The following is an 11,835-nucleotide window of genomic DNA, read 5'->3' as shown; positions in this document are numbered from 1 at the left end:
AAGCAATGAAAGTCAGCCATAAGCTCGTCTGTGCAGTGTGTATATAAAGGCAGCGTCGAACACGAGACTCACTGTGGTGGATTGGCCTCGAACTGTGTGAGAATTTCACTCTCTGTTGCTACGCTGACTCAAAACAGGTAAGAAACAGACACTTTAAAAATGATCTAAGAAATTCATCTTTTGAAATTGTCCGTTTACCACCATCTACCTAACTGCCTGTCACATACTGTTTGTTGGTCCTGTTTTCAACATCTGGATAAGGAAAATTAAACTCATATTTGTATCGAACGACCTGTTAGAAATAATCCCATAGCTCATGTGGTGATCACTTGTGTTCCACACAGAATGGGATCCTCTAAGCTGGCCCTGCTTCTGGTGTTAGTGTCCTGTGTGGAGCGCTGTCTCTCTGCCTCCTGCGTCGTCGACAGCTTCTCAGTCAAACAGGACTTTGACCCCAAGAGGGTGAGTTCATTTAAACAGGCACATGAGTATGGTATACATCAAAAACAAAACTATTATTTGACTTTATTCATCTTGACCTTTCTATTGCAGTATTCAGGGAAGTGGTACGCACTGCAGAAGAAAGACCCAGAGGGTCTGTTCCTGCAGGACAACATCTCAGCCGAGTACACCATCGATGATGACGGCTCCATGACCGCCGCCTCCAAAGGACGCGTCACTCTGTTTGGGTCAGTGTGGAGTTAATTTTTTGTCATATAATCTTCTTTAAATTAGCAACTTAGGACCGATATCTCTACTACGCAGACCTCCCCAAGTCGACTGAGATTCACTGGCAGAATGACAGACGATGCCCAACTGTTGACATCTCGTTGTTCACATTTGACATTGTCTCAGTAATCCTAACTCATCACTGACTCCAGAAACTCCATCCTTGGTCGTCTCACCTGATAATCAAAGGTCAAGTGCCATTTGAGACCTTCTTGATACCGCCTTTAAGATATGGGCAGATGAGGGCAGGTCAAATATTCCGTTTCCAGGGCCAGACCGTTAAGCGAGGTTCTCAGGTTTTGCCTGAAAGTCCACTTTACCCTGGATTATGAAGGATTAGGAGAATTGGAGTGATGGGATTTCACACAGGAATGTGGGCAAACTCAACAAAATAGCTGTTCTAATCTTCCAATCCAATCTGTCCAAGATGTTTACATGAATGTTTGTGTCTTTTTGTCTTGCAGCTTCTGGGTGGTGTGTGCTGACATGGCTGCTCAGTACTCTGTGCCCGACCCCACCACCCCCGGCAAGATGTTCATGAACTATCAGGGCCTGGCCAGCTACCTGTCCAGTGGAGGTCAGCAGTGCACACTTTCACACCCTGCTTCCACTTTCCCCCTCATATTCCCTTTTTTTTGTTCGACTCAAGGTCTTTCTTCCTTTCTTTCTCACCAGGTGACAACTACTGGATCATCGACACCGACTACGACAACTACGCCATCACCTACGCCTGCCGCACCCTGAACGACGACGGCAGCTGCAGCGACGGTTACGCCATCGTCTTCTCCAGGAACCCGCGCGGCTTTCCGCCGGCCATCCAGCGTGTCGTGCGTCAGAAGCAGGATGAGATTTGCATGGCCGGACAGTTCCAGCCTGTGCTGCAGTCTGGGGCCTGCTAAAGAGAAGAGAAGAAGAGTGAAAAAACAGGAAGTGTGTGTGTGCCAGTGTGCTGCAAGAACAAGGAGGATGATGATGATGATGTGATAAGAGAGTGTGTGTCATGTTGTGTATGTGAGAGTGCGAATGTCTTTTTTTCCTCATTCTTTTACAACAAACAAAATAAAAGATGATGAAAAAAAGAAAGGAAAAGCTGGAGTGAAAACCATGACGTGAAGACTTTAAAGTGGGGTTTTGCCACTGTGGTTTTTGAGAGAGAGATTTTGAATAAACCTTTTTTTCTAAAACATTATCGGAAATCCTTCTCGTCATTTCTGTGATGCCACAAAGTTTTTCGATCTCATTTCAAAACATCACAATTGTGAGTGAATGTTTGCGGTTATAGAAGTAAGAGGTCATGTGACAGCTTTGGTCAAAGGTTCAGTTCTTTGTAAACATGTCGCACTTTGGTCACGTAAGTCATTGTGATCCTTCCTGAGCCCAGGGAAATCCAGCCAAAGCAGCCAAACTCAACACAATGTGTACCAAGCAGTAATGGGTTTACTTGTGGGCCGATGTTTACAGACTTTAGTCCTATTATGCTAACTCAGCTCACTCCACGGGCCCTCAAACACATTATGAAGGCTTGATGTTTCACTCAAGTGCAGGACAACAACTCCTCAGAGGGTGGAAATCTAGATTGAATGGTGCAAAATAATCCAAAATGTTCAAAGATTCAAAAACACACACAAAGGCGTTCTGTGGCAGGGAATGAGTGGGAAGTGCAAGAAACAAGAAAACAAGAAACAGCTGTGACTGATACAACACAGGTGACTGTTATCAATGAAAATGAAACACTGCAGGAAGTAAACGAAGTAAACAAAAACACAAATCTAACCAAATCAGGATCAAGGAGAGAGTCCAAATGATTCAAAGAATGTGTACATTTTCTTTTCCTTGAACACTTTGATATTTGTGTTAAAGAAACATGCGTAAAGATGTGTCATTATTGCAAAGACGGCTGTTGGAGAATCATATACTTGATGAATTCAGCAGCGTGAGAGAGAGACAGAGAAGCAGATGGAGACGGTTTATCTAACAGGAGTGTAATCCTGAGGCAGCAGGCTGGACACCAACAACACTTTATTGTACATGATCAATATCAATTATCCATGAAGGACGGTTTGACAATATACTACAAGATATTTGAATGAATGTAATATGCAGAAATGCAAAAGTCCTATGTCTGGAAAGTGTCAGCGAGTTATTTTTAAAAAGCAGAACTAAATAATAAAGAGACTTTTTACTACCATTCAAATAGAGGTTTGTAGCAGCATTTGTGTCCGATACTTTCTGCCATCATCATCATCATCATCATCATCATCATCATCATCATCATCATCATCATGTCCCTACATTCATTCAGATATCACATTCTTTTTTTCTCTTTCTCATATACAACATATATAAAAGTGAAAAATTTAAATTGACTGAATACACCACTGGTCAAGTGTAATACTATGATGTGGCCACTAGAGTGCACTCAAACTATGTTGAACCTTAAGTTCAAAAAGACATTTAACGTTTACATTAGCTTTAAAAAAGAAGTCTCAGTAAACTATACATATATTTATACTCTATACTGATTTTTTGTTGTTTGTGCCTCACCCTGAACTTATTTGAATAATTGCTTTGGTTAAAGTTTTGACTGTTCTCTTCAATTAACTGAAGTCATTGCTTGTCTGTATAAGGCCTTTATCTTTATCATATCAAACAGCAGTGTCTTTCACAACACCCACGGACACTTCATAGAAAATAATAAAAAATAATGTCTGTTTGTTCTCCTCACTCCTCACTGTCTTCTGTTTTTATGACTATTTGACAGTGAATCTGTCAAACTGCTGACTGTGAACTGGCGGCACTTTTATCACAGTTGTGTCAGAACAACAACAACAACAACAACAACAAGTTGCTTATTAGAATGACCTGAGGTCTTGGTATTTTCTAAATTTGTATATGTGTTCCTTTTCTAAGTGTGTAGAATCCTCACATTCTAATAGAACGCTGGACAATGTCTTTGTTTATTGTGCTGTATATTTGACCTGTGACCTCAGGCAGACAGATTGGCTCCTGTCTATTATCTTTTGTTGTTGGTCCGCTCCATTTATAACATTTGCTCTTTAAATTGAAAACAAACAAAAACAACTGTTTGGAAATCGGGAGGGGGAAAATGTGTAATAAAACTAATTGTTGGTTTGTGCGGAACTTTACGAGAGCCACGTTATTAAGAAGACAAGACGCCTAATAAAGAGGCACCCGGGGTCATTTGACTCCAGGTTCAGAGATGTTCTTCCTCATTCTGAAGCTTCAAAGGGGTCGTCTTGACCATGTCCTAAAGCATTAAATAGCTGCCATGTGACTGGCCCATTCATTATTTGCACTAACAAGCAGTTGAACGGGTGTACCTAATAAAGTGGCCGCTAAGTGAACGTGATGGATTCCTGCGCGTGTCTTTTTACATATAAGTTTAAATTGAAACTTCTTCGTTTGTTCCTCAGTTAATTCCACGTTTGACTTTTGTTCTTCAGGATCTTTGGAGCACGGTGACCTCAAGCAGAAAAGGTCATGACCTTAAATTAAAGGGGTTGATATAGCTCTGTCGCAGTGGGGGTTCACATGTTAGTCTGTTCGGGGGATTATTGGAGCCGAGGGGAAAACAATCCTGAAATGGCTCACAAAGGACTTAGAGAGACACAAACTCTCTGTGAATATTTTTCTATTTCACACAGTCTGTGTCATTATAGTAATTTTGTGGTCTCAGAAGAGTCTTTGATGTTGAGCCTTCACACCTCACGCGACGGTCGGACAATGCCGTCGTAGAGGGAGTTGACGTACAATATGTAGCAATAATTCTAATTACAGGGTGAGTATTTCTGTTCTTTCATGTCTGTTTGTCAAACTTCTTGTCTTTTTTTGTTACTGCTGCTACTTTTGTCTTCCTCTGACCTCTGATCTTTAAAATCTGGGAAATCCTGTTGAGCAGCAGCAGCAGCAGCAGGTTGTGCGACAAACGATAAACGTAATTAAATGACAAATATCGGAAAAAACATGCTTAATGATGCTGTTACATTTACCCGTACATGTGCAAAAATCTATATATATTTAGATTTGTTTAATTATTATTATTATAGTGGTCAAATTTTGCTTGATCTAAAGCAGGGCTTCTCAAAGTTTTGATACCTGAGGGACAATTTAGGAACCCAACGTTGGACTGAGGGCTGCCAAAAGAAAAAAAAACAGATAGAAATCCCATTTGTATTCATTTTAATGACCAGATTGCAGTTCTACAGTTTACACTTATTGGTCTGTATCTAGTCATGTCCAATAAACATTTAACAAGCTTATTACTTCCTGGATTAAAACTATCAACTGTAATTCATTGCGGGCCGCCAGAAATGTTTCTGCAGGCCGCCATTGGCCCCCCGGGCCGCACTTTGAGAACCAATGATCTCAAGAGAAATTTAACGCAACAAAGTCAACAGACACGGTCAACGTAAGAACAAGTTCTTTCAAAGTTTTATTCAAAGCACAAAAACAGCAAATACAATTAAATTAAAGTCTTAACATGAATGCAGTATAACATTCACTCCAAGGTAAACTTCACCACGCAAAAAGTACACATTTAACGGTTAAGTACTAACATCGTGTTAGTAAAACAACAATCTTGACTCTTAATGGATTTAGACGTGAAGAATAATACGGCAGACACAGGAATACAGAGCGTAATTTGTTTGTTAGATGTTGTCGAACTCCATTTTTCTCAAGGAAACTTCAGGAGAACATTTCTCTGACTCAAAATGTGCTCCTCGTGTTTTCTCACTCTCTCTCTCTTTTTTCAAACCAATCTATTTCTTGGTCTCCTCGATCTGCTCCACCTCGCTGGACTCATCCACCACTTTGCCGTTGATCATCGTCTGAGTCACCACTTTCACGATCTTCCTGGTGCGCACGTCGGGCTCCTCTGCACACACACACACACACACACACACACACATGAGATTAGATGTTTTGGAGTAAATTGAGATGTATGAGATTACTTATTTAAATGAGATTAACACAGAGGAGATGACATTAAATGAGACAGAAAGGCAAGAGTCGGATACAATTAGATGTTGGAAAAGGTGATTTGCAATGAAATGTTGGTATCACATGGGAGTAAATGAGTATTGATTATTACAGTATTGGAAAATATTCTGGTAGGTGATATGAGGAGGAAAAAAAAGACAAAAAAAACACTGTGGAATGACAAATAAAAGGAGATTAGATGGAATTATTTGAGTTGGCCTTTAATCCCAGTTGAATTTTACATTTGTTTAATTTAATTCAGGTGCAAGTAAAATGGAACCATGTTATTTCATCTGTTTTTACCTTATTTTCTCTTTTTAATTCAGCTCTTTGGCAATAGAGGTAGTTTTTAAATGTGCTACATAAATAAACGTGTAATTGTTATACATGCCTTTATTCCTGTAAACAAACTACTAAGCTTTTGTTTAAGGTAAACAATACGTTTTTTTTGTCTCCTAATGCTTTCAGACTAAGATGAAGATCGTCAAAACAAGCTTCCGCCCCTGTTAATCCCACAATGGGAGTCAGTTGGATTAGGACGCAGTTACGACATTGGGATTGTACACCCACGTCTGTTGCTTTCAATGCTGAGCTCCCTTGTTTGGAAATGCACCAGACTGCATTCATCAGTTGTGGGGCGTGCGACGACATTCACGTCGTTCACTGTCTCACTGTGACATATGTGAAGAATTTGCTTAAATCACAGTGATATTTTTCTAAAGGTGGCAATAACGTGTTTATAATGAGAGCTCTGCTGTGTTGTGTAATACTTGTGTACTTGTGCCTGGCATATTACTTACTTTTTGGTGGAGGAACTTCTTTAACTCTGAGGCAGACAGAAAGAAAATGCATAAGCAACATTTTTTAAATAAAGAAACAGTACAGAAATGTTTGTTTGTCTAACTCTTTCTCAACAGACGTCAATATCTGGACTTCACGTGACAGATGAAAGACTCACACTTCCTCTCCCTCCAGTAAACGCCTGTAAGTGGCGATCTCCATTTCCAGGTTCTGCTTGATGCGGAGGAGCTGCTCGTAGTCGGTCTTGGTGCGCTGCATTTCCAGCCGGAGCTGGGAGAGGTCGTCCTCCAGCTGGTTCAGAGTGACCTGCAGACGCTCCATCTCAGAGGAATACTTGTGACCCGTCTCTCCCAGGTTGATTTCCAGCGCCGCGATCTGAGAAGAGAAACGGGAAACAATCTCTTTTACTCTTATTTTGTGTGTTTGCATGTGTTTTTATCTGAAGTTATTTGCTTTTATTTCGTAGTTGAAAATTGCACATTACGCGCACATTTGAGCAGTTACTGCTGTTGTATTACGTTGTTTTTCAATTTCAATTCAAAATCGCCACACTTAGGGCTTCACTTTGAGAACAAAAATGCTTATTAATATGAGGCCACGTTTGTGAGTTTACTGCCCTCTAAGGTTAAAAAAACAAAATAAAACAAAACATTTTATATTTGTATCAATGTCAACCACAAGTGAATCCGAGGTGGTCAGAAGGCCCCCCCCCCCCCAATTCAGATTCTGCTTAGGGACCTATAAAGTCTTGGTCCGGCACTGTGTGTTATCATTTTTAATGTAGTTAAAAATGCTACAGTTAAAGCTGGATGATATGAGCAAAAACATCATCATGATCAAATAGTTTTAAATCAGTCGATATCAATACTCATTAAAAGAATAGAGTGAGTTTTGCTCCTGAAAGTATTTTTTTTGACACAGAAAACAACAAAAATGTATCTGTTGAACTATTATTATATTGACATTGAAGAAAATTTTTATTTATAGGACAGCACCTATTATATAGTCCACACAAGTGGTCTCTGTCCAGAGACTGTGTCAGGACCCACAGATGGGAAAATAACACTATTATTTAGATTTTTGTCATTCGAAATAATATTAGATGTGGCAAAAATGTCAGTAAAAATACACAAATTTGCTTTTGGTATAATTTATATTTTGAATTTGGGTTGTCATCTTAAAAAAGTGGTAGTAAACAGACTTGGCTGTTTCCAAAAAAGAAAGAAAGAAAAAAGTTTTGGCTTCAGCGGTTTCCTGTGGTCACAGGTTGAACCAGTAGAAACCAAACCTCAAGAATAACTCCTGATTCTGAAATTACTTCCCAAACCATTATCAACAAATACCAGCGAGCTGACAAGGCTTTTGGCATCCCAGAGCAAACATGTGCTGCTCAGACACGATTATCATCCATCTCACCACCACCGAAACGCACCCTCACACAATTTAGCAATGGAATCTTGCGTGACTTTGTGATGACTGTCAACACGGGATTACAAGGATTCCAGACAACTCAAAACAAAACATACCGTGGACACACAATAATCAGGAAGTGGGTGTAACTGACACAGCTTGTGATGGGTTTTTCTGTCATTATGTCACAAATCCCTCGTAAAAAAATAACCTTTACCAAACACAAGACCATAATTAGTCTGTGCTTTGTGAAGAGAAAATACTTTTCTTGTTTTGTCCATGGACGTTGGATTCATTTTTACTTTGGAAATAACATTTCTGGCACTGCAGACAAATGTTTTTAGCTCTTCAACTCACACATTGACTTGAGACACTTATTTTCCCCTTCTTTTCATGGTGATTCATTTCTTGATTCATTTCTCTGATGTGCAGCTGCTCACCTGTTTGTGCAGACTCTCCAGCTCCACCTCCAGGGTCTGCAGGAAGCGCTGCCTCTCAGTGAGCTCGCTCTGGGCTCCTCTCAGAGCTTCGTTGCTCTCCTTCACCTCATTCTGCACCGTCTCCAGCTTCAGAGAACACACACACACACAAACACAAAATTATATATATGTATATTTTTATGTCTCTTGTCATCATGAAGAGATTACACTTTACTCTCATACTTTTTTGCGGTACCACTGCTCCGCCTGCTCCTTGTTCCTCTTCACAATCCCCTCATACTGGCTACGCAGGTCGGACAAAATAGTGCCCAGCTCTGGTCCACTGGCAGAATCCACCTCCACATTCACCTCATCTCTTGCGATGCGAGACTTCATCTGCTCGAGCTCCTGCAGTCGGAAGTAGAAACATTACTGTTGTTTTGTGTGTGAAAATGCAGTCCATGTAGGTACAGGATGTGTCGGTTTTTTTACAAAGGTGACACAAGTGAATCCTACACCACAGGGTGGCAGAGAGGATGTGAGGGGGGTCTTTTCATTATTTAGATCTTCTCCATCAATACTTGATGGCGCAGAGCTCGCCTTACGCCTCGGGCCTTTCATCGGTTCCTGTTCGTGCACGCACAGGGGATCTCTTTCACTCTCTCTTCTCGTGACATTGTGTTTGATTACATACAAATTTCCTATCATTCGATGTAGCATCACTTTGACGATTTCCCCAGCCTCAGCTGGATGCTTACGTTTAAATATAGTCTTTATTTTATGTATCAGGAGGATGTTTGTGTTTTAGAAATATTTTAGCCTTGTATTTGGGTGCACTGTGTTTGTTTGCAGACCTGCTTGCCTTTTAATGCCAAAATAAAGGCTTTTTGAAACTACTTTTACATGTCACAGAGATAAATTCTTGTCTCTAATATCTGCACTTGCTCTTGGTGTAAAACAGAGAAGTGAAAGTATCCAACATCACGTCTGACAAACACTGAGCTTGTTCTTCTCTCGTTGAATGCACTAATGGCTGTAAGTGGCCTCTGAGCCATTTCAAATGAACTGGATCTCTTTAGCCTTATGTGAGAGGGAGAGGAAGATCAGTCATTCGTTTGGAGAGAGGGAGGTGAGGGTAAGTTTATCTTAGCTTCTCTTCCCCCCCAGAGGACAGTAGTCCAGGCTCTGTGGATCAGCTGATTGGGCAGAGAGAGCAGGTTTAGAGAAACCAGATCTACCTGCTGCTATTGTGTGTAGTAACCAGAAGACCATCACACGCTCCCCCTCCTCCTCCACCTCCCTCCCTCGCTGCCTACGTGTCATTTTCTGTTCTCCATTTAAAGACCTTGTGAGTACATCGAATTGGATCAGTTTGATACCGAACAACGTGTCGTCTGTGTGAGCGGGGGCCGGAGAATAAGAAGAGTCGGAGCCAAAAGGAAAATGAGACAAAATGTCAAATGAAAGTGAAGTAAAAAAAAAAAAGTGAGAACACACTCACCTCCTCGTGGTTTTTCTTCAGGAAGTACAGTTCTTCTTTCAGGCTGTCCAGATCTCCCCTCAGAGAAGAAATGATCTGCTCGTGATCTGTCTTGGCCTTTTTTAGTGCAACGCAGTCTCGCTCCACGGACTGACACATCACCAGCTCAGTCTCCCACCTGGTAGAAGATGTGCAGTGAAATGATAATATTTTAATGTTTTTACATCTATCTATCTATCTATCTATCTATCTATCTATCTATCTATCTATCTATCTATCTATCTATCTATCTATCTATCTATCTATCTATCTATCTATCTATCTATCTATCTATCTATCTATCTATCTATCTATCTATCTATCTATCTATCTATCTATCTATCTATCTATCTATCTATCTATCTATCTATCTATCTATCTATCACCATTCAATAATTAAACGTCAAATTGTTGTTATAAATGTGCAGAGTTTCTGACACAACAGGAAGTAGAGCGAGCATCTCTTATCAGTTTCCGTGTAATCACTCACTTGATTCTGAAATCATCAGCAGCCAGTTTGGCATTATCGATCTCCAGCATGAGGCGAGCATTCTCCAAAGTCCTCTTTCTCACCTGATGAACATTGACATGAGGTAACAATGTTAGTGTGTGTCTTTATATACATATACTGTATGTGGTCTACTAAAATATGTGACGGTTTAAGAACAAAAGACACTAAAAAACCTCACATTTCAATATCATAACATTGCAACTGTTCAGTCTGTTTAGTCCTAGCAGGTAAAAAAAAAATACTTATCAACTTTCCTTTGAATCCGTTTGTTACTAACTCGAAAGATCAAATGTGACTTTCTGTGGATTCACTCTGCATTTGCATTTGAATCATTTGTCTATGCAAAAACAAAGTGAAGTCATCGCAGCAGCAGCAGCAGCAGCAGCAGCCTTGAGCTCTGTGGAGCGGGGATAGGTGCACGGATGGTGCAGTGTGTGCCACCTATAGCATACCTCCTGCTCAACAGCATGAGCCTGGGCCATCATGGAGTCAAGGTCGTGTCCTTTGGGGATCCGGTCGAGCATCAGCTGCTTGATCTTTGACTCCAGGTCAGCGTTGGAGCGTTCCAGTGAGCGCACCTGCACGGAGAGGGTTATGATCAAAGTGAGCCATTTCCTGCTCTGACAGAAATGACATGTACCCATCATCCATTTGGCTCATGACCAACTGTGTGAACAATGTGTACCTTGTCCAGGTAGTTGGCCAGGCGGCTGTTGAGACTCTGCATGGCCTCCTTGTCGTTGGTGCTGTTGCCGTGCAGACCGTTGATCTGGAGGCTCATTGGCCCGTTCAGATCCTGCCCGATGGAAGCAGATCTGGACAGAGGACTGGACGCCGCGAAAGACACCGAGGCTCGGGAGCGAGCGCGGCCCGTGTCCATGAGGGAGCGACTGGAAAAGGAAGGCTGGCGGTTGATGGAGAAGCTCCTCACGGACATACTGGACGTCATGTTGGGTGGATGTGGAGGCTGGAGACAAAGAGAGGAGAACGTAGAGGCTGGGATGAAAATAGAGGAACAGAACAAGAACACAATTGCAGATGTTCAACACGATCTCCAGGAGAGAGTGGATGGATGTTTAAACCACAGATGTCATAAGGAAAATACATAAAGCCAGACAGTTTGGCCTATATTGCAGTCATTTAAAGCTCATGTTTCACAAGATCCGTTTGCTCACTTGAGCAAATGTGTTTTATTCTAACGTTTGGCCAGACGTTAATGGAAATACAAGTGGGCCTAATACTCAAAACCACTGAACGCCCACTGAAAATGATGAAAGGAGCCTTTAAACGAGTACATGACTCGCTATAGTGGCTATTCAGCCGCGCGCATCTGCATGGACCAGACGGCCTGACTCTACGGTCGGGGGCCACTTCAGGCCGTCATTCTCGTCTCCGCTCAAATACGACTTCAACTCAAGTCAATGTAAAATCTATATGTAAATGAG

The 11,835-nt window shown here is 41.3% G+C and overlaps 2 protein-coding genes across 2 annotated transcripts; one reads left to right on the top strand and one right to left on the bottom strand.

The window, feature by feature from the left end:
• Positions 1-345: 345 nt before the first annotated feature.
• On the top strand, positions 346-1,628 carry rbp4l (retinol binding protein 4, like; the record flags this gene model as incomplete). The annotated part of the gene is made up of 4 exons (XM_083902793.1): positions 346-462; positions 553-689; positions 1,194-1,306; positions 1,405-1,628. 4 exons carry the CDS (start codon positions 346-348, stop codon positions 1,626-1,628), a joined length of 591 nt encoding a protein of 196 aa, XP_083758919.1.
• Positions 1,629-5,510: 3,882 nt separating this feature from the next.
• Positions 5,511-11,339, bottom strand: LOC310938525 (keratin, type I cytoskeletal 18; the record flags this gene model as incomplete). Its single annotated transcript, XM_083903041.1, has 9 exons — positions 5,511-5,626; positions 6,531-6,556; positions 6,689-6,906; positions 8,382-8,507; positions 8,604-8,768; positions 9,862-10,018; positions 10,370-10,452; positions 10,843-10,968; positions 11,076-11,339. The coding sequence occupies 9 exons, from the start codon at positions 11,337-11,339 to the stop codon at positions 5,511-5,513; spliced, it is 1,281 nt and encodes a 426-aa protein (XP_083759167.1).
• Between the last annotated feature and the right edge of the window lie 496 nt (positions 11,340-11,835).

This window comes from Microchirus variegatus (assembly GCF_963457635.1).
Source record: "Microchirus variegatus genome assembly, chromosome: 16".
NCBI lineage: Eukaryota > Metazoa > Chordata > Actinopteri > Pleuronectiformes > Soleidae > Microchirus > Microchirus variegatus.
Note: the sequence above shows the minus strand (reverse complement) of the source record. Positions and strands in the feature narration are given on the sequence as shown.